The sequence below is a fragment of the Macaca mulatta genome, chromosome 6, assembly GCF_049350105.2.
Source record: "Macaca mulatta isolate MMU2019108-1 chromosome 6, T2T-MMU8v2.0, whole genome shotgun sequence".
NCBI lineage: Eukaryota > Metazoa > Chordata > Mammalia > Primates > Cercopithecidae > Macaca > Macaca mulatta.
In genome coordinates, this window is record NC_133411.1 from 140,615,554 (window position 1) to 140,639,915 (window position 24,362).

The 24,362-nt window shown below is 36.1% G+C and overlaps 1 protein-coding gene across 2 annotated transcripts in view; it reads right to left on the reverse strand.

Annotated features, from left to right (window-relative positions):
* Positions 1-24,362, reverse strand: part of FNIP1 (folliculin interacting protein 1) — a 160,421-nt gene that overhangs the window by 58,509 nt on the left and 77,550 nt on the right. Inside the window, exons 4-10 of one of the 2 annotated variants that reach the window (XM_015140713.3) lie at positions 18,193-18,293; positions 17,869-17,943; positions 15,893-15,984; positions 9,933-10,016; positions 8,543-8,614; positions 5,769-5,904; positions 3,437-3,638 (exon numbers count right to left, since the gene is read on the reverse strand). In XM_015140713.3, coding sequence (XP_014996199.1) covers positions 3,437-3,638; positions 5,769-5,904; positions 8,543-8,614; positions 9,933-10,016; positions 15,893-15,984; positions 17,869-17,943; positions 18,193-18,293 — 762 coding nt within the window. The remainder of the gene's footprint in view (positions 1-3,436; positions 3,639-5,768; positions 5,905-8,542; positions 8,615-9,932; positions 10,017-15,892; positions 15,985-17,868; positions 17,944-18,192; positions 18,294-24,362) is intronic. The other variant, XM_015140715.3, reaches the window with a different exon arrangement.

Here is a 24,362-nt window from a genome sequence, read left to right on the forward strand (position 1 = left end):
TGGCAATTTATAAAGAAGTGAATATTATTTTGCTAGAATTTAGCAGCGTTCTTCCTTAATCTTATCGGGAATGCTATTTTTCACAAATCTCAAAAGGTAGAAGACTTCAAAATAATTGCCAAGGTGTTCAGAAACAAAATTCATACTTTTATTAAAAAAAAAGTTTGAAAACTGGCCCTAGAAGATAACTTCTTTGGATGGTACACTATTCACTATTATTTTCTATTCTTAATAATATTCTATCATTAAGTAACTACTATAGAACTTTAAAAATTAAGTCCCATTCACTTATGTAAAAGCATTCGTTTAATTTTATCTTTCAGCTTTAATAAAAAATGGGATACTACAATTGAACAAATATCCAAACAACTATAAGCATTAACAATGTACATTTTAGGTCGGGGTCCCAACCCCTGGGTCGTGGACCAGTACCCGTCAGTGGCCTGTCAGGAATTGGGTCGAACAAGTGAGTGAGCGAGCATTACTGTCTGATCGCTGCCTCCTGTCAGATCAGGGGCAGCATTAGATTCTCATAGGAGTGCATACCCTATTGTGAACTGTGCATGCAAGGGATCTAGGTTGCACGCTCTTATGAGAATCTAATGCCTCTGAAACCATGGCAACTGCCCCCCTCCCCAGCCCTGTCCATGAAAAAATTATCTTCCACAAAACTGGTCCCTGGTTGCCAAAAAGGTTGGGGACTGCTGCTTTAGATTACAGAATTATCAAAGTGTTAAAATATGAAAACACTTGAAAAGTAATCTTTAATGAGTTCTATAATGCCTATTTCAAACTAACTCAAAATGTCAGTTCACCCACAACTTATTACTGTGTGTGATGACTTTGGCTAGACTACAAAATGTGAGAGCAGTCAATTGAAGAAATGTAATCAGTGTCTAACTTAAGAAAAGGTAAATGAAAATGGCCTTTACTCATGTGTTCAATAAAAAAGTACTGCTAATGAACTATTTTTTGACATATTCAATATGAATAACTAACATCTATGTCTTCTCTAGAGGCAGATGATCCTTAGTCACTAATGAGTTATTGAGATACATCCTTTCTAAACCATTCTAACGGGTCTACCCACCTCTCGTCTCTTATTCCAGTCTCTTCAAAACACACTACCAAGTGCTCGTTTCAGCAGCCATATACAAAACACACTGCCAAGTTAATCTCTCCAAAGTATAACTTGCAAACAGCCTTAAAGAAAAAGTCAGAACTCCCTGGCAAGCACTCTACATTCTTTGTCATCAGGTCCTCATTAACTTCGCCAGTTGTACCTCTCACTATTCCTCTTCATATCCTTTCCCCTCCACAGACTGTTGCAAAAAACTCTGGTGATAGCCACTGATTTTATCAGCTCAACTTCTGGGAATCTCCTCTAAAAAATAATCTGGAAAATTCGCCAAGATGTTAACAGTAGGGTAGCAACAATTGTGAAAAAGTAGAAATGGCCTAACAGGGAAACTATTACTTCAATTGAGGAGACCTACTAAAACATATGTGAGAACCATTTACAATAACTTGAGAAATGTGTATGTGACAATGGTGTTTTTTATTTTACTATTTGAGATAGGGACTCATTCTGTTGCTACAGTGCAGAGGCACAATCACAACTCACTACAGCCTTGACCTTCTGAGCTCAAGCGCTCCTCCTGCCTCATCCTCCCTAGTAGCTGAGACTACAGGTGTGCACCCCCATGCCTGGCAAATTTTTAAATTTTTTTTGGTAAAGACAGGGTCTTGCCATGTTGCACAATCTGAGTTTTCTTAAATGAGCATATAATTTGAAAAATGTAGACACAGCACAATCCCTACCAAGTAAAAGTACAATATGTATAGAAAAGGCCTACATAAGATTTTTCAGCAATGAGTTTACTGTGTTCCTTTCGGGAGGCAAGAATGTCAATTTTCTTGCTATTCTGCTATATTCGATTTTCAGAACTTTGTTTCAAAACATCCTGTACATCCTTCAAAATGCAGTCCAAATGAACTTCTTCCCAATAGGAAGTCATTTCACTTTCCCCCCAATTTCTAAAAAAACTTTTGTTTGTCCTTCCTTTTTAGCTTAGATTCTAATATTTCACAATTTACTTTACATATTTGTATTGTATATACTATCTCAGTAGCAATTGACAAAAGTGATCAATCCTTCCTTGAAATACTTTCTGTATTTGGCTTCCCCAAAAGAATAGTCTTGTTTTTTCTCCTAATTGAACAGCCAATCCTTTTCCTTCTCCTCTGCTGGTTCCTTCTCATCTCGTCAAACTCTTAATGTTAAAATGCACCACAACTCAGGCTTACCATTCTCTGTCCTCTCTTGCCAATCTCAATCAGTTTTATGGCTTTAAATACCATCTATACACTGATGACCTCTCTGGTAAACTCTAGACTTATAAAAACACTTGGATGTCCAGGATGCAAATATAAAAAAACCATCTTCCTTCATCAAATCTGTTTTGCTTGCAGTCTTTCTCACTTCAATGCTGGCAACTTCATCCTTCTAACTGCTTGCTAAAAAAATCTTAGAGTCAACCTTAATTGTTTTTTCTCCGATATGCCAATTCCGTACACCAGCTATTCACACTGGCTATTTATATTTCTTACCAATTCAATCACTAAAGTGGTTTGAGTATTCATCATCTGTCACCTGGATTACTGCAACGGTATGCTAATTGGTCTCACAACATCTACTTTTGCTCCTAGAAATCTATTATCCACCAGCAGTAAGAGTGATCCTCATAAATAATGTCATTCTTCCTCCACTCAAAACCCTCCAATGGTTTCCCATCTTTCATACTTTCGTAAGAATATATGCTAATGTTCTTACAATGGTATCTTATAAGGCCCTACATGATCTAGTCTCACTTCAACCCAGGCACTTTGGCTTCGTAATGCTGCTTAAGTATCAGGCTTACTCCTGCACTAAGGCCTTTGCCCCTGCCTGGAATATCTTGTTCCAGATGGTTGTAGCTCACTTGCTCCGTATTTCCGGACCACATTCACATGTCCTTTAATAAGGGGCATTCCTGACTAGCCTATAAGTAATCCTTCCTTCCAGGATTCCTTACATACCTTTCTCCATTTTATTTTTCTCCACAGGACTTACTACATACATCTATATTCACATGTTTATTTGTCCCATGAGATCAGAAGTGTTGCTTTTATCTCTTCTCTTTAATTGGTAGAATGGTGTCTACCACATTTTAGGCCCTCAAATATTTATTTACACAACAAATGGATGAATGATCTTACATCTTTTATTAGACAGTAAGCACCTTAAAAAGGGTTCAATCTATTTGCATCCACCAGAGCACTTTATAGGACACATGCACAATGTCTGTTAATTTTTCTGCCAAATGAATAAATATAATGCTTAATCAGGAGAGTAAGATTTTAAAAGAAAAAGATATAAATAAATAACTATGCTTACCTGTTCTATTGCACTCTTTAATTTGTTCATGTGGCTTTCAAAGAGAGGAAAATGTGAAAAAAAGAATTCATTAAATTTGTTATTTTCATCTTCATCTTTGGATAATGAAAAGATTACCCCAATTGCAATCTTCTTTTTCCTCACAATTCCTGGGTTAGGGCCACAGCTTTCATCTGAGAGATTAAAGCTTTCTTCTATAGACCTTAAAAATAAATGTTTTTTTTTTAATTTACAAAAATAAAAATAATTAAATTCATAATTAAATCTTCTTGCTAATTAAATGTAGGAAAGCTAAGTCTTCTGCTGTTTTATCAAACAAACCTAAAATTTCATACCAATTGTATATCTCTTTAAGAAATCTACTGGCTATTCTTTCAGGTTCACGTTTTTGTAAGAAATTTTACTACAGAGTCAGATTGGGAACATTTTTTGGTCCAATGAGAAGTTACTAAAGAAGTACATAATCCAAATTCATAATCAACCAAAAAGTGGCTAAATTTTAAGATTTATAGATGAGTCTGGTACAATCTTTTCCCTGTTCTAGGACCTTCTGGTCTCTGTTTTTGATTTCAGCAGTAAAGTCAAAGATGAAGGAATAAAGAAAATAAAAAAGAAGAGAAAACAAGAACTTTTAGTATCTACAGTTGTACTTAATGTAGATTAAAAAAATCTTTCAAGAATGAATTACCTTGCCAAAATAAAAACATGAAAAACTGAAATATCAAAACATGTAGTACATAAATCAAAGACCTGAACATAAAACTCTTAGAAGAAAACAAAGGGTAAAGGCGTCATGCATCATGACACTGATTTGGCAATGGTTTCTTGGATATAACACAAAAAAGCACAGTCAACAAAGGAAAAAAAAAAACTGGACGACATACAAATTTAACCTTCTGTGCATCAAAAGACGCTATCAATGTAGTAAAAAGGCATCCCACAGAATGTAAAAAAAATTTACAAATCATATACCTGATAAGGGATTAATATCTAAAATATATACAGATTTTCCACACCTTACCAACAAAGCAAAAAAAATACAATTATAATATGGGCAAAGGACTTAAATACACATTTCTCCAAAAAAGATATACAAATAGCCAATAAGAATGTGAAAAGATGCTCAAGTTGGATGTGGTGCCTCATGCTTATAATCCTAGCACTTTGGGAGGCTGAGGCAAGTGGATCACTTGAGACCAGAAGTTCTACTAACCTGGGCAACATGGTGAAACTCCATCTCTACAAAAAAAAAAAAAAATTAGCCAGGCGTGGTGGCAAGCCTGTAGTTCCAGTTATTTGAGAGACTGAGGTGGAAGGATCACCCGAGCCCAGGGAGGTTGAGGCTGCAGTGAGCCGTGATTGTGCCACTGCACTCCAGCCTGGGCAACTCAAAAAGGAAAGAAAAGAAAAGAATAGAAAAGATGTTCAACTTCACTAATTATTAAATACAAATAAAATCCACAATGAGGAACCACTTCAGACCCAGTAAGATGGCTATTATCAAAAAAACAGAAAATAAGTGCTGGTGAAGATATGGAAAAATTGGAACCAATGTGCATTGCTGGTGGGAATGTAAAATGGGACAGTAACCATGGAAAACAGTGTGCAGCATGACAGTTCCTCACAAATTTAAAAACCAAATTACCATATGATCCAGCAATTCCACTTCTAGGTATATAATCAAAAGTACTGAAAACAGGGACTTGAACAGGTATTTGCACACTCATGTTCATAGCAGCATTATTCACAATAGTTAAGAAGTGGAAGCAACCCAAGTGTCCATCACTAGATAAATGGATAAACAAAATGTGGTATGTATGTACAATGGAATGTTATTCAGTCATAAAAAGGAATGAATTTCTGACACATGCTACAACATCGATAAACCTTGAAGACATTATGCTAAATGAAATAAGGCAGACACAAAAGGACAAGCAGTGTATGATTTCATTCATACCTTGTATGAATTCATAAAGACAGAAAATAGAATGGTGGTTACAAGAGGAAGGGAAGGGAGAAATGAGGAGTTATGCTCAATGGATACAGAGTTTCAGCTGGGAAGAGGAAAAAGTTCTGGAGTTGGATGGTGATGATGGTTGCACAACAATATGAAGGTACTAAAACAAATGTCACTGAACTGTACACCTAAAAATGGTTAAAATTATAACTTATTATGTATAACTGACCACAATTTTTTAAATGTAGTAAATTTTAAAAGTTTTCAGTTTCAAACTTAAAATACACAGAATACAAGTCCAGGCTCTAAAAATCCATATAAAATTGTGTTTAAGGAACTATTCAATCTTGTTCTGTGTTTAAAGTTCCAACTTACCATCTAGGAAATACCCCATTTTCCAAACTTGTTGTTTGGCTGCGTCGCCAACGTCGCTGGTAGCTGCTGGCACAACTTCGGGTAAGTGAGGAGTTTGGGGAAGGAAATGGAGTGATCAGCAAGCTGCTGAGAGATGCTGTTAAGTCAGAAGAACAACAAGTATTAAGTCAATAATGACTAAGCATAATGATAAATTTTTTTTAACAAAATTACGAATAAGTTAAGTTAAACTTGATTTTGCTTCATGAGCCTCTCAAATGTCCATTAAAAGAACACATCCTTCTTGCAGCAAGGTCTCAGATGAGAAAAATCATATATTAACAATGTATCAGCAAAAAACTCTGAGACAATACCCTTTTGGCATTCCCCTCTAGGGACTCCAGAAGAAAATTATACTTTACAACAAGGCATTATCCCTTTGGCCACTGGACTGACTGTCCCTTAACTTAGCTGAATCCTTTTAGTTCTGAAATTAAAGGAAATCGGATGCTGTTCAAATTTAATGCAGCAGCTGGGTTTTAAGAACAAGCTATTGAAAATAAGTGTTTGAACGGCATTTAAAGAGGTCATTTACAAGTACTCATGGATCATGTGTGCACATGTAGTCAAAGCTACCACTTTTAATTAAGAATCATGACTATACCTACTAAGCTCCAAAAAAAGAACGCTCTCTGGAGCATCTAAGGTGACAAACACATTCCAGCAGACTCCACTCTGTAACGGCTGCAATCCCCTGATCTTGGGGATTATCCCTTCCCAAAACACTTCTCTGAAATCTGTAAGATATGTTTACTGCCTGAGGTGTTAAGAGCTACAACTGCTGATTTTTCATTAGGCTAGGGGATTTTCATTAGGCTTTTCCCCACTGTAGAGAGGGTAAGACTTGCCATTAAGGGCTTACTTTTGTTTGACAATATTCCAGACTTCTATCTTTTATGATCATAAGGACATACTGAAAATGTATATTCAAAACAGGGAACTATTATCATCACTATTAAAAAGGTACAGGTCAGATGATAAATTATTTTGGACACCGGCACTACAAACTGAGACACTTTCATTACGAAGATCCATTCATTTTAATTCTGACAAATTCAGTGACAGAGGATAAAGCTGTATGTGCCATGCAAACATCTAGATCATCAATGAACTCATTCTAAACTACTTTAGAATGCAGATTCTAAATGCAGACCATATTTTATCAATTAGTATTATAAAACCTTATAGTCCAAGATTGGGTATGTACAACTAAATCTGGGTGTGACTTCAGTGAAAAATAAAATGCTGTCCTAAGTCTAGAAAAAATATATTTCACTGCGTTCTAATATTAAAAATAACCCTATTAGAAAAAGAAGAAGGCATACATTAACTTAAATGGCATATATTAATCCAATAACTTGAAGCAGCCTAACAGATCAGTCTAGCCAGACACTTCAATTTATAAAGAATATAACTATAAATAAATTAATTTATCATCTCTCGAATCTTAAATAATGAGAATTAAATTCCTGCCAGGGAAGACTAAATCTCTAGATTATATAGAAGCAAAGGGTATTAAAAGAAATATACTCTAGATTCTTTAAAACAAAAATAAGAAACTCAATTAGAAAAGAAAGATGAGATTACTTGAAAAACACAAGCCATTATTATTAGAGTAGTGGTTGGCAACCCTAGCTATCCATTAGAATCAAGTGTTAGGTTTTGCATTTGTTTTGTTTCTCAAATACAGATGCCTAGAGATGCCTTCTCTAGGTTACATGAGAGTCTTTGAAAGTAGAGTTCAGGCACTTGAATTTTTTTTAAAACTTTTCCTTGTTATTCTATCTAACACACACCTAGGGATTCCAATATATGGCAAGTTTATATTTTTCATTTATACTCAAAACTGAATCATAGAACAATTTCGACAGTAGAGCCATTTAATGTAACAACACATGCAATCACATTGAATTAAGTTTCTTATATCTAACAGTAATTCAAGCCTAAAATTACTCCTCCTTTTACTTATGCCCCAACACACACTTTTCTTTTTAGCTAAAATGACTTTTTTCTGAGCTTTTGTCTGGATAACTGCTATTTATTTCTCAAAATACAACTCAATCATCATTCTTCTGTAAAGCTTTGTTGGTATCCCTGCCCCTTGCCCAAGCTAAGTGTAGTGCTCTTTCTCTGAAGCTTTTTGCACAGGCCTATCACTAAATGCATCACACAATGAACTATGACAGATGATTTTCCTAATTTTTCTCCCAGTAGACTCCATACTTCTGTGTCCCTTAAAGGTAGACTCTGGGCTTTAATTTTTTAAATGTCTACCATGTTTCAATAAATGTTTGCTAGACCTACAAATTTTGGAAGAGTCCATATTTGAAAAAAAAAAAAGTATAATACTGATTCAAAATGCCTATGCTTTTCTGGGCAAGAGACAATATGACAATTTAAACTTTAGTTAGCAGCAAGTAAATATAAGCAACTGTGGTTTTTTTACTACGGTTTCTAACCAGTTTTCTGACCAATGTTTTTCTTCTTATACTCACTAAGCTTCAACCAGTGTACTTTACTCTGGCTTTAGTTCACCCTGGCTTTATTCTACTCAGCACACTTAAAAGTAAACATGAAAAATGTTAAATTTACAAGACTTTGCTCTGGTCTTTCCACAGTTCTCTTGTAAGGCTAATATCAATATGAACAAATTTGATAATAAAGGGAGGGACAAAAAAGAAAATTAATGCCAACAGCAATCTCATAAAAAACTGAATACAAGAACCTGACATTACCAGACCGTGCTATGCCACTGTCTCTGTCCTCATTGAGCTCTCTTCCAGGCATGTCCATTGGGTTGCTGTGAACTATAAATAAAGATGAAACTGTCAGTTACAAAATATATTGCTATTCAGGTGGATGAACAGCTCCTTTTAAATAGCAAACAAAATCATGCTCATCTCATTGCATTCCCTTATTTTTTCGATAGCATGACACCAACCCAACACCAAGAGCTATTACTCAGTTGAACAAGCTTTGAGAGCTCTGTGAAGATTTGATACACAGTATGAGAATCTAAAACATAATACCTAAAGAAGCAAGGAGTGACTAAAAGTCATATTTTAGAAGCATATTCAATGACAGATAATTACAATATACTATTAAATGAAAAAAAAGCAAGCTACTGAACAGTATGAGCACTTGCTGGGACCAAGTGGTGGGTATATCATAGTTTACTGTACTGTTTCTGCCTATAACAATGTATGTTTCAAAATTCTCCATAATAAATTGAGAAATTTGTTTTGAGAAATTTGTTTGAATAGTATGATCCCAATTGTGTTTAAAAAACAAAAAAGCAGGTATTTCTGGCTGATAAAACAGCTAATACATATTTTTGCCTTTTAAAAATGTTTTCCAAGTTTTCTGTAAATATGTATTTGCTATATCTAATATTTATAGGGAAAGAAAATATTATTCAAAACAAGAAGGGCTAAATTGATACAATTTGAGCACAATGAAGAGTAAATATGTTCACATTCTAATAATTTCCACTAAAAGGTTACAATGTTAGGTAATCTGCTAAAACGTGTGAAATAAGGTATATGATTAGAATCCTGGATATATACACATGAACACACTATACAATCATCAACTTGATTATGTAAGCAAATATAGTCATGTATGCTTTTTACAGAGCATTACAGTGGTGCTTGTTCATCTAAATCTTAGCTCCAAGAAAAATTGTTCTTATGGAATAGTGTAGATCAGAAATTTTACAATAATAACAAGATAGGATAATTTTCTGCAATTGGTGAACTAGGGTACAAAAGCTACTCAGCCATGGAAACAAGACAGTGTCACATTAAAAATTCCAAGTGGTATCATAAGAAATAAAGTTCATACTAAGTTTTGGTTTCAGATTCTAAAGTTAAAATTATTATGCCACAAGAGAAATGGCAAACCAAAATTTCATAAAAATGTCAATTCTACTGATAACTCAGTGTCTGGAAACTTTAAGAACATGTTCAGTAGAAAGGAATTAAGTTCTTATACTTCCTAAAGCAATGTTTTCTTAACCACAACCTCACCAATTGCATTCATCTACTGTCTTGTTTCCACAGCTTAACTACAGAGTCTAGCCGTTGGGGCACACCAACTAGTCTACCCACACAGCACATCGCAAACCTGCAAAGAAAGAGGCGCTCCTGATCAGGCGGAGCGGACCCTGCTCAGAGAATGCCCGCCTGGGGCTGCAGAACTGTGAAAGACCTACATGGCAAAAACGTAAAATACACATGAAAGAGGACTGTTAGAGAAGCCACAATGCGTCAGGGAAAAAAGGTGAGCTAAGGCAGCACAAGAGCAGACCAACAAATATGGATGGAAACTTTTAAACTAAATAAGAATTCAAGCTGTCTTCCCATTTTTGAAACAGGATGATGTTTCTTTAGTCATGATTTATATCAAACAACAACTTCATGTATTTTTACTAATAAATCTATATGTAATAAAAACAAGCTTCTGCTATATAAAGTAAAAATTATTTTAAATGTTCAATCCTTTCTAATGTAAAACAGTATTTTTAAAGATTTGAAAAAGTATGATAATGTTATTTATCTAAACTGATATTTGCCAAATAAATTTATTTTTTTAAAGTTGTTTTAAGATTACAGTATGTGCCTACAACTGAAGTGAGGAGAAAACCACCTAAGCACTTGGCACACAGCATACAATAGGGTGCAAAACCAGCAAAGAGATCTTACTGACATTAAAAATTGGTTTTTCTAACCCAGTGACAAGTTACAAAGTAATGGAAGAAACCAAGGTTACTAAACCAGGAGTCAGTCACTGTGGAAGGAGGAACACAAATGACACTCATCCGGGACCAGACTCCCAGCTGTTCAAGAGAAGTAGCTGCCACATGCATCATCAAGAAAAGGTTAATTGCAGTCTGAAGACCCAAGAAGGGCATTATGGCCTGAAAGCAAGCAGCTGGGTTACCTGTTAGCTATGCTTCATAAAAATAGTCTAAACAGCCATGAAGGACATTTATCTAGGATAGAATAGGGGGCTTTCTGTTTTAAAAAGTGACAATTACATTTTTCTTCTTTCCTTTTTTGAAACAGGATTTTGCTCTGTCATGTAGGCTGGAATGCAATGGCATAATCGTAGCTCACTGCAAGTTCTAACTCCTGAGCTACAGTGATCTTCCCTCCTCAACCCTCCCCATGAGCCAGGTGCATGTCACCAGGCCCAGCTAATTTTGAAAACTTTTTAGTAGAGACAAAGTCTTGCTACATTGCCCAAGTTGATCTCCAATTCCTGGGCTCAAGTGATCCTCCTGCTCTGGCCTCCTAAAGTGTTGAAATTACAGGCATGAGCCACTGTGTCCAGCCAACTGTAGTTTTCAAATTGCTAACAGATATTATTTTTCTGTAGCAATAACTTCTATAATTATAGCACATGTACAGCAATCCTTCATGTCTCAATGATCAGCTCTTTAATTCGTCCTAGCTTTCTTTCCCTAGTTACTTCAAAAATTATTTACTTCTTTAAACTCCTTCCCTACCTCTTCTTCTCAGCATAAAACTTTTGCTTCCTAGAGTATGCACATGCATATATGCACATACACACAGTAGAATTAACCAGATTGGAACCCTTTTTTTCCTATCATCCTGCTTCAAAACTTACTCTCTCACTCATCCTTGCCTCCTTCCTGCCTAAGTAGTCATGTTATTCAAGTCTTACAACGTGCTAGGGACTTATTAAAAAATCCTAAGTTCCTCCCTCCCTTCCAAAGTTAACTCTAAGTCAGCTAGGACCCCAATCCCCCATTCTTCTTCAAAAACCTCCTTCTATCAATTATTACTTCTAGTCTTTAATTTCATGCTCCTTATAACTTCCTTTTTCTGTCAACACTTAAACATAGTCAAGTCTCTTCCACCACCCTCCATATATCTAATCCTACAGCAATTCAGCAGTTCTCAAAATGTCATCCAAGCACCCGTGGGGTCCCCGAAACTTTCAGGGGGTCTGTGAAGTTCTCCATTTTCCAACTACACATCTGTGTGAGACAGATTTTCTTGATACACTTCAATGAAAATAACATATCACAAAAGACTGAATACAGAGGCAGATATGAGAATTTAGCTGTATCCTCATCCAAAAATTAAGGAGACTTATAAAAATGTAAAACAATGCCACTCTTCTTACTAATTTTTTGGAAGCCTGTAATAACATGAAAGGGAGTATCAGTGTAATTTTTCAAGGATTTACTAAGTATTCTTCAATTTTTTGTTGTAATTTCTAATAATTTATCGATAGTTGTAATCCACATAAACAAAAGTTCTCTGCAGTCCTCGATAATTTCTGCGTGTGTAAAGGGCTCCCAAAACCAAAAAGTTTGAGAATCACTGCTTGCATCTTGGACAAGTCCAAACTCTGAGTCATCCCAATTCTGATATCTATTCTCCCCACTGAAACTGCTCATCTAGGCCAGCAAAAGCCTTCCTGTTGCTTAATTTAGTACATATTCTCTTATATTACCTTATAGCAGTAACTGATGCTGATTATATTACACTGTAAACTTTTTTCCCATGTAACACACTCTCTGTATTTTTCCCCCTCAGTCTCTGTTTGTGTGCTTTTCTTCTCCTACCCTTTTTTTTTTTTTTTGAGACAGAGTCTCGCTCTGGCTGCAGTGCAGTGGCGTGATCTCGGCTCAACTGCAAGCTCCGCCTCCCGGGTTCACGCTATTCTCCTGCCTCAGCCTCCCAAGTAGCTGGGACTACAGGAGCCACCACGCCCGGCTAATTTTTTTGTATTTTTAGTAGAGACGGGGTTTCACCATGTTAGCCAGGATGGTGTCGATCTCCCAACCTCATGATCCGCCCGCCTCAGCTTCCCAAAGTGCTGGGATTGCAGGCATGAGCCACCGTACCTGGCCTCGTACCCCTTGTTAAAGCCAGCATTCCCCAGGGTTCCATCTTCAACAATCTTTCCTTCTCATTCTTTACATTTCCTAGGTCATCCTCTATTCCCGTGCTTTCAATTATAATTTATGTCCTGATGATTCTCAAATCCACAGAATATACAGCTAACTGGTCAACTTCTATTATTTTTAAATTATTAAACACTCATCCATTTTTATGTTAAAGAGAATACCCTACAATATACCTATCTAACTAGCTAACAACAATGGATTTCTTCACTTGGATATTCCGGTACTTCCAATTGAACATGCCTAAACCTAAAATCATCAATTCTGATTTCTTCTATACCCCTTAGTGAAGAGCACCCATATCCATGCAATTAAACAGCCAGCAAAGTGCCAAACTTGATTCTTCCTTTTGCCTCACCTCTTCTAATTAGCTAATCTGGTCCACTCTATGTCCCTTACTGAATTTCTCAACAACTATCCCCACTGACACTAATTTACTATAGGTACCACTATCTGTCATTTGGAGTACCATGAGTAGCCTTCTAATATGGGCCTTTTCTCAAGACCACTTGCTTACTTGAATCCATTCCTACTGCAGTTAGAATACTCTTCTACAGATACAAATGTAATTTGATTGTGTTTGTTATATTCCGAAAATTACTCTGTGGTGGCCTTGAGAATGTATCTCAAAGATCTCCAACTATAAAGAGTATGTTGATTAAGAACCCCTGATGAAATCCACTGGCACATTTGTGCAAGGACACATAGCTGATAGGCTGCTCCCAGCCAATGGTTGAACACAGTAGGTATACTAAGGCAGGCCCATTTTGGGGAGACATGGGACACTTCTGACAACCAACTTTGACTCAAATAATTCCCAGGGCCTTGCCAAACCTCCCTTGAACTGTATAGCTGGCTTGAGACACTTCCAGTCAACACTCTATCCCTCTCTCCTTCATTCATGGTCAGACTTACATCACAATTTGATGGGTCTCTCGGCCTTTCCCAGCATTTTCCTCATTTTCCTTTACACAGTCATTTTCCCTAACACAACTGTTGCATGTTTAACCCTGTCTTGGCACCTGCTAAAAAAAACAGGTAAAGGACCTGAACCAACATATCTGCACTGGTGCCCAACTACACTAAACCAAGCATTAACTCTAAATTCCTCAGTGTGGCCTACAGTGCGTTTTGTGATCTACCTTTTGCTCCATTCTTTCTTTTTCATTTACTTTACCCCTACTCTGTGCTCCATACATACTGATTTATTCACATTCTTTCCATACTCTATGATCTTTTGCCCCTAGGTCTGTGTACATACTATTGCTTCTTCACAGAACATTTATTTCCCTAGCCATCTGGCTAATCCTTCAAGCTTAGGCCTCATGTCCTCAAGAAAGCCTTCCTTGACTCTCCAGAACTGAACTGAGTGCTTCTCCTTATTTTAATCACACCCTGCTCTTAACCCTGTCTAAGAATTTACCATAATATACTGTAATTGTTGTATTACTTTTCTGACTTCCACTAACTATAAATCCATTGAGGCAGGAACTGTGTCTGGTTCACCACTGTATCTTCAGGGCCTAACAGAGTGTTTGGCATATTACAGGTGCTCACCACATACTTATCGATTGATTGATTGATTGGAAATTGAAAGAAAGTAAGAAATAGTAGACATGCAAAAAAATCCTTGACTGACAATTAAAAGAGTGCAAATGTTGCTCATTATTTAAAGTCAGTAGTATGTAAAATGGATTTTCTACTCTACATTAAAAGAGAGGACAAGTATATCTAACCTCTATAGTATAATTTACCTTTATAAGTAATAATGGATTTGTGTTATTAAAATGAATTCCTTTTGGCTGGGGCACGGTGGCTCACACCTATAATCCCAGGACTTTGGGAGGCTGAGGCGGGTGGATCACTTGCGGTCAGGAGTTCGAGAACATCCTGGCCAACACAGCAAAACCCTGTCTCTACCAAAAATACAAAAATTAGCTGGATGTGATGGCACGTGCCTGCAGTCCGTTACTTGGGAGGCTGAGGCAGGAGGATCGCTTGAACCCGGGAGACAGAAGTTGCAGTGAGCTAAGATCACACCACTGCACTCCAGCCTGGGTGACAGAGTGAGACTCCATCTCAAAAATCAAAAACAAACAAAAACTCATAATTACTTTCAACTTTCAACAAGTCCCTTGAGCTTTGAAAAGTATCACATTATAAAGAAAAAAGATTTCATTCTTTGTCACATTTTTCCTTTATTTAAAAAAATGAAGTAATCAGGCAAGTTAAGAAAAAGTAGAACTATTTTTCTATAACACACACACATTATAAAGTATAAGCCTAACACTATGACTAGTGCACAGTAATAGGTGTTTTATAAGCGATTGCTCATTTGAATGAACACAAATTATAAAAAATAAATAGGATGTCATACAGTTCAAGTTGGAAGAAAAAACTGTTTTCTACTAATATATAACAAATATTTATTTAAATTAATTATGAATAAAAGTTCTTACTAAACAGAAAATGAGAGAAATATTAATACTATTCTAATTGCTATCCCATTCCCTTGGCTACTATACAGCTTTTTATGCACCAGAAATATCGCAATACAGCAGCAGTTCACTTGAGCTGTTTAGAAAAAATGACCAGAAATTTTAGAAAGTCTGTCACTTTAAAATGTAGTACTTAAATACCAACAATCAGCTAACCAAAGTACTAAATGAATTGTTATTCTAATAAATCTTTTAAGAAACATCAAATTTGAACATCTGCTCATCTGAATTACAGGTCACAAAAACAAGCATCATTTTAAAATGACTTTTATGGTTAGGGAAGACAGAAGGAAGAAGATGTAGTAGTCTTCCTCAGCTGAAATAGCCAAAAGAACTACTAAGGGCTTTTCTTATCACTGACACCTTTCAAAAATGCTTCAAATTTAACAATGAAAAACAACGAAGACAAATTAGATATATCTAAAGCAGTCTCTTTATCAGACACAAAATAAATACTGTGTTCAAATATATGAAAAATATGTTTTCCAAATAAATGTTATACATACTGGCAATTTAAAAGGCTCTTCCACTTATAGTATTTGAAATTCTTTGTTATGACAGATCTGCATTATTAAGGAATAACTTCAAAAAACACTTGTTACACTGTTAATATTTTTTAAACTTATAAAATCAAAGGAACCATTTACCTATATTTCCAAGCAGTCCATTAATAACTGTGTTATTATCAGCCTTTAATGTATTGTTGTCCTGATTGATGAATTCAAGACTATCTTGTAGCCTATGGAGGGTGAGAGAAAAATTAATTCCAAATTCATTTTATGGTTTAAGGGCAATTCGTTGGACATCCTGATGAAATTTTAAGCACACAAAGTTTCTTCCTATTAGCATTACAAATTAACTAACATAATCATTTAAATCAGAGGTTGGTAAACTATAGCCTAAGTGCCAGATCTAGTCTGCTGCCTCTTTTTGTAAATAAAGTTTTATTGGAACACAGCCATGCCCATTCATTTATATACTGTGTATGAATGCTTTGATGCTGCAACAGCAGAGCTGAGAAACTATAACCCATTGTCTGGCTCACAAAGCCAAAAATATTTACTATCTGGATCTTTAAAGAAGTTACTGAATCTGATTTAGATTACAAACAAGGTTTCCCCTCATATTTTAGACCTAAAAATATTTTCTAATTATCTGTTAGGGAGAGGTGGAAGCTAGGAGGAAGAAGAGGAGAATAAATCATTAGGCAAATATCCAAAAACTATCTTTAGTCTAATATATTACAAATAACCTATATGACTTCTTTTAGTGACTCTTTCAGGATAACAAAAATAAAAGTGCTTTATGCTTTTAGTGCAAAATATCCTTTCTAGAGATTTTAGGAATCATCAGAACTTAGAAAAGGTGAAAAAACTCAGGTGATTATGGCTAACATCAGTGATTCCAACACGGAATCCTTAATTTCTGCTTTAGTAGGTCTCTAATTTCTACTTTTAAAAATCAGTATTTTTGGCTTCAAGATATTTTAAAGCATCCATAATATTTTAAAGGATACCTCCCACGGCTGGGCATGATGGCTTACGCCAGTAATCCCAGCACTTTGGGAGGCTGAGGCGGGCGGATCATTTGAGGTCAGGAGTTCGAGACCAGCCTAGCCAACATAGTGAAACTCTGTCTCTACTAAAAATACAAAATTAGCTGGGCATGGTGGCCTGCACCTGTAGTCCCACCTACCCTGGAGGCTGAGTCAGGAGAATTGCTTGGACCCGAGAGGCAGAGGTTGCAGTGAGCTGAGATCGCGCCACTGCACTCCAGCCTGGTGACACAGTGAGGCTCCGTCTCAAAAAAAAAAAAAAAAAGAAAAAGAAAAAGAAAAAGACTACCTCCTACTTTCCTTCCAAAGAGTTACAGGTATTAGAAACTTAGCTAATAAAACTCTTCCAAACAGGTATTTTTAAGGCATTAACAACTGATGGGGGCTGTACAGAATTTCTGTAATCTGGAGTAGTTTCCTTGCTGCCTTTGACCTTGGGTTATCCCCAGGGGCTCTGACTAGCCAAAGAGTCTTGCTCTGATATGGCACCTGCAAAATCTCTCTCTGGGGTCTTTCACTGCCTAACTTTAGCCCCAGTAATTTGCTAGGTTCTGGCACATGGCCCATGATCCTGAAACCAGGCCTGCCTTTGTTTCAGCTTCACTATTCCAATATTTGCATTAATAGCTTGTAATACCCTGGTGGCTATCATTACATAGTGTATATATTATGTGTAATATCAATATGGCTGACCTAGGTCAGTCCTGTCTGTAGGGTTAATTTCATAGGGGATCTAAAAATTGAAGAGCACCAACCCTACAGATTGTGGTAACTCAGGAAACTCAGTGTGGTACCGGAAAACTGAAAATCAGCATGTTGACCTAAGACGGAAATACATTCAACATTCTACTTCCAGATACTGCTTCTAGCAGTTCACAGAAACAGAAACCACATCTCCTGTTTCTCAACTAAACTCAATTGAGAGTGAAATCTGGCCTCCATGAACTTTTAAACTTAAGGAAAGATAGAAAATCTGAACTTGTGCTGCAGTGCTAAAAGCAGTTTGTTAGTTTTCATACTTTGTACATCTAAAGTAATACAATTCCCCCTGTATCCATAAGCACTTACGTATTGAGACTTCCACAAATACTGCTGCCAGTCCGAGCAGTAAACACTTTGCTGAGCATGAGCTGTGGAGGGGAACTATGAAGAAAAAGAGAAAGAGAGAGACCAAAACTAAAACACAATGGCCTTTTGGAGTTATTATAAATAAAAATGTGTAAGTCACCGAGGTTTCACAGCATAGTTGCCAATGGTAGCATTAAAACCATAGAACATTTTAAATGGAGTATGGCAAGCTCAATCTGAGTGAAGATCATATAAAATTCTCTCTAAAAAAAAACCAAATACCTAAAAATGGACTTGTTAAAAAAAAATCAGAAAATTTCTCACCGAATCTGATGAATTTTTAGGGTGGATCCTTTGTAGCTCATTGCTACTGAGCCAAACATCATCTCTCCAAGCATATTGGCATCAGAAGAGCATCGAGAACCCTAAACAATAACCACACATTAACAAACTGTGTTAATTAAAAGCTTATGACTATTTCATATATTTTTATTAAAATTCTTTTTATATAGTTATTCTACATTAATAATTGTAATTCTACACTGTATATGCTGTTCTGCAACTTGATTTTCTTCATTTTAAAATGTCTTCTTGATGTAATCATGTTGTTACACATAAATGTTTGACTAATTCCTTTTAAGAGTTGTACAATATTTTATTGCATGAAAATACCACCGTTTGTCAGACCAGTCCCCTTTATTCACGGGCATTTAGGTCACTTCCAGATTTTTGCTATTATCAATAATGCACAAGGAAGCATTCTTAACCACATCTTATGCATATGTAATGTTTCTCCAGGATAGATAATAAGTGAAATTCAAATAATATGCAGAATAATTTTTACTACTCCTGTTGTATAAAAGAAGCATCCATAAATAGGGCAATTTATATCTATTGTGTACTTCTGTAAAGACATATCTGCAATCTACAGTTTCAATACTATGCCTATGAAAATCCTAATAACATTTTTTACAAAAACGGAAAAACATATAAAAATTCATATGAAACCACAGAAGACCACAATGAGCCAAATCAACCTTGAAAAAGAACAAAGCTGGCAGGCATTACACTTCCTGATTTCAAATTATACTACAAAGCTACAGTAGTGAAAACAGTAAGGTACTGACATTAAGACAGACATATAGACCAATGGAACAGAACAAAGAGACCAGAAATAAACCTACATGTATACAATCAACTGATCTTCAAGAAGTGTGCTAAGAATACACAATGCAGACAGGATAGTCTCTTCGACAAACGCTTTTGGGAAAACTGGATATCCACATGCAAAAGAATAAAACTGGTGTCCTATATCATGCACAAAATCAACTCAAAATGGATTAAACGCTTACACGTATGACCTGAAACTGTAAAACTCCCAGAAGAAAATAGGAGAAAAGCTTGATGACATTGGTCTTAGCAATAATTTCACAGATATGACAGCCAAAGCACAGGTAACAAAAGCAAAAACAGACAAGTGGGACTACATCAAACTAAAATGTTTCTGCACAGCAAAGAAAATAATCAAGAGGGCGAAAAGATAAAATATGGAATGGGAAAAAATACTTGCAAACCATGTATCTGATAAGGGATTCGGCTTCAAAATGTACCAGAAACCCCTACAACTCTATAGTAAAAACTAATAACGCAATTAAGGTCTTGAATAAACATTTCTCCAAAGAATTCATACAAATGACCAACTGATACAGGAGAAATGCTCAACATTTCTAATCAGAGAAATGTAAATCTAAACCACAAAACCTGTCAGGTTGGCTATAATCAAAAAAGCAAAGACAACAAGTGGTGAGGATGTGGCAAAACTGGAGCCCTTGCACATTGTTGTAGGAATGCAAAATGGTACTGTACTTATGGAAAACAACATGGCAAGTCCTCCAAAAATTAAAAATAGAACTACCATGTGATCTGGCAATTCCACTTCTGGGCATTTTTCCAAAATAATTAAAATCAGGATCTCAAAGAGATGTTAGCACTCCTATGTTCATTACAGCACTATTCACAATAGCCAAGATGTGAAAATAACCCTAAATGTCCATTGACAGATGAAGAAATAAACGAAATATAATAAATACATAGAATGAAACACTATTCAGTTTTTAAAAAGAAGAAAATTCTGCAACATGCAACAACACAGATTAATCTTAAGGATGTTAGGCTAAATGAAATAAGCCAGTCACAAAAAGATAAAAACTGCATGATAAGATAAATACTCCACTTATATGAGGTATTTAAAATAGCCAAATTTACAGAATCAAAGAGTAGAATGGTAGTTACCAGGGGCTGGGGCGAGGGGGAAATGTAGAGTCACCAGGGACTGGGGTGAGGGGGTAACTAATCAATGGCATTAAATTTCAAACAATTTGAATAAGCTCTAGAGATCTACAGTGTACATATAGACAACAATTCCTTGTACATTTAAAAATTTAAGAGGGTAGACCTCATGTTCTTACCACAATTTTTTTTTTTTTTTAAGACTTCTTTGAGGCTTGGCACGGTGGCTCATGCTTGTAATCCCAGCATTTTGGGAGGCCGAGGCGAAAGGATCACAAGGTCAGGAGTTTGAGACCAGCCTGGCCAACATGGTGAAACCTTGTCTCTGCTAAAAATACAAAAAATTAGCTGGGCGTGGTGGTGCACGCCTATAATCCCAGCTACTTGGGAGGCTGAGGCAGGAGAATTGCTTGAGCCCAGGAGGCAGAGGTTGTAGTGAGTGGAGACCGGGCCACTGCACTCCAGCCTGGGCGACAGAGCAAGACTTCCTCGAAACATTAGAATGTCTTGTTTCCAAAGAACCTCCTGATTAAAAAGTTATTCTCTTTCATTATTCTTTGTCTTCACAGGAGTCAGACAACAGTTAAAGATTGAACTTATCCGTTGGGTTACTATTTAGATATCGTGGCAAATATCACTATTTACCTACCAAGTATCTGTTCTCTAATTCTTCCTCATTTTTTGAAGTCCAGTTTGTTTTAGGGAACTAATGTGCCCAACTGAAAAAAATTTCATTTCACAGGCTCACTTGAAGATAGGCGATTTAGAATAATTTTTATACTTAAAAGGTTAGTGTTATGGTTGAAGTAGCAATTTTCAGTACTCATTTACATGCATTTGACACAGGCCTGGTCAGTAAGATGTAAATGGAAGTCACTACAGATGGAGATGTCATATTATAACAACAAGGCAACAAGTACACATTAACTCCAAGTAGAAAGATAAGGGAACCATGGTCTCTGAGGGTATATTGAAGCCCAGTATCACACCTAGATAGTACACTTTTAGGGTTATCATGTCAGGAACACAATCCCTAATTTGTTTAAGCCACTGTTTAGAGAGTGTTCCAATACCATCCTTTGATGCAATTATATAAAATAAAAAAATTAATGGTTTCTAAAATATTTAGGAAAATTCTAATAACCATAAAGTGAAGAGAATCCCCACTTTACAACTGGAGACCAGGATATACAGCTGCACACTGTTTTTCATTTTATCATGTGACACTTTTACTCCTTTGTCTATTTATTACCTATCTTAAATTGTCCTATTATTAGGGTTAAGACAATCCCTATGTTTAAATATTTGTACCTTTCTTTAAAAAGACACCTTCAAGTAGCAACACATTTTTTTATACATGGCTATTTTTATATCAGTTTCGTGTATGTTCATTTACATGGTTTTTTTTTCCTTCTCAGAGCTATACTCTTAATTTTGGTCTAATAAGAGCACAAACATTATTATTATTATTATATTATTATTATTATTATTGTTATTTGAGATGGAGTCTTGCTCTTGTCTCCCAGGCTGGAATGCAATGGCACGATCTCGGCTTACTGCAACCTCCGCCTCCCGGGTTTCAAGTAATTCTCCTGCCTCAGCTTCCAGAGTAGCTGGGACTACATGTGCACACCACCACACCGAGCTAATTTTTGTATTTTTAGTAGAGACGGGGTTTCACCATTTTGGCCAGGATGATAACGATCTCCTGACCTTGTGATCCGCCCACCTTGACCTCCCAAAGTGCTGGGATTATAGGCATGAGCCACCGTGCCTGGCCCACAAAGTTAATTTTTAAGAAAAAAGTCATTTCTGTCATACCTAGGTTACTAATATAGAAAGCAACTAATTTATTCTTGAGATTTGGTTAAGATCAAATTTTTATTTTAAGACACAGAGGCTTGGGTACTGAGAACAACATTTCAGAAATGGAGTTGAACAATTTTTTTAATGATAAAATAGCTTTTTTAAAAAACTCAATGCCAGTATTACTTGGCAACCTAAATTACTTCTGGCTAATGACAGACATGGCAGTCTTCCCTTACAAGCTCCATAATGTGTCTAACTACATTGTTATTTTGACTGAAATTATTATTTCTTGTATTAAGCAAGCTATACAAATTTAAATACCAAGGCATTTATAGATTTAACTATTACGCAAATAAAATAATCCCCAGAAAGCAAAATACAGTAAAAATATTAATACACTGCTATGTAAATTTTATGATACCATATAGTTTACTATTAAGGTTCTATTTGTCTGTTCTAACATATATTAAATGGTTACCATGAATGTGACTGGCAAGCTATGTATTTTAATGCGACATAATCTACAACGAAACTTATAATTAAAAGGATGCTATTATCATTATTGTCTTTTTAAAAATGCCTTATTTAAAAGGTCTATTCTAAGTACTCATTCCTGAAAGCTAATAATCTGTTAAACACTGTGTAACTCAAAGAATATGTTCCACTTACCTGAAATTATATACATTTTTAAAAAATTATTATTATGCTTCTTAGTTCTGGGATACATGTGCAGAATGTGCAGGTTTGTTAAATAGGTATACATGTGCCATGGTGGTTTGCTGCACCCATCAACCTGTCATCTACATTAGGTATTTTTCCTAATGCTACTCCTCCCCTAGCCCCCCATCCCCCAACAGGCCCAGTGTGTGATGTTCCCCTCCCTGTGTCCATGTGCTTTCATTGTTCAACTCCTACTTATGAGCGAGAACATGCGGTGTTGGTTTTCTGTTCTTGTGTTAGTTTGCTGAAAATGATGGTTTCCAGCTTCATCCACATTCCTGCAAAGGACATGAACTCATCCCTTTTTATGGCTGCACAGTATTCCACAGTGTATATGTGCCACATATTCTTTATCCAGTCTATCACTGATGGACATTTGGGTTGGTTCCAAGTCTTTGCTATTGTAAATAGTGCTGCAATAAACATACATATCCATGTGTCTCTATACTAGAATGATTTACAATCCTTTGGGTATATACCCAGTAATGGGATTGCTGGGTCAAATGGTATTTCTGGATCTAGATCCTTGAAGAATTGCCACACTGTCTTCCATAATGGTAGAACTAATTTACACTCCCACCACCAGTGTAAAAGTGTTCCTATTTCTCCACATCCTCTCCAGCATCTGTTGTTTCCTGCCTTTTTAATGATTGCTATTCTATCTGACATGAGATGCTTATCTCATTATGGTTTTGATTTGCATTTCTCTAATGGCCAGTGATAATGAGCTTTTTTCATGTTTGTTGGCTGCATATAAATGTCTTCTTTTGAGAAGTGTTCATTTGTATCCTTCATCCACTTTTTGATGGCGTTGTTTCTTGTAAATTTGTTTAAGTTCCTTGTAGATTCTGGATATTAGCCCTTTGTCAGATGGATAGATTGCAAAAGTTTTCTCCCATTCTGCAGGTTGCCTGTTGACTCTGATGATACTTTCTTTTGCTGTGCAAAAGCTCTTTAATTAGATCTCATTTGTCAATTTTGGCTTTTGTTGCCACTGCTTTTGGTGTTTTAGTCATAGTCTTTGCTCATGCCTATGTCCTGAATGGTATTGCCTAGGTTTTCTTCTAGGGTTTTTATGGTTTTAGGTCTTACGTTTAAGTCTTTAATCCATCTTGAGTTAATTTTTGTATATAAGGTGTAAGGAAGGGATCCAGTTTCAGTTTTCTGCATATGGCTAGTAAGTTTTCCCCAACACCATTTATTAAATAGGGAATCCTCTCCCCATTGCTTGTTTTTGTCAGGTTTGTCGAAGATCAGATGGTTGTTGATGTGTGGCGTTATTTCTGAGGCCTCCGTTCTGTTCCATTGATCTATGTATCTATTTTGGTATCAGTACAATGCTGTTTTGGTTACTCTAGCATTGTAGTACAGTTTGAAGTCAGGTAGCGTGATGCCTCCAGCTTTGTTCTTTTTGCTTAGGATTTTCTTGGCTATACAGGCTCTTTCTTGGTTCCATATGAAATTTAAAGTAGATTTTCTAACTCTGTGAAGAAAGTCAATGGTAGATTGATGGAGACAGCATTGAATCTATGAATTACTATAGGCATGATGGCCATTTTCACGATACTGATTCTTCCTATCCATAAGCATGAAATGTTTTTCCATTTGTTTGTATCCTCTCTTTTTCCTTGAGCAGTGGTTTGTAGTTCTCCTTGAAGAGGTCCTTCACATCCCTT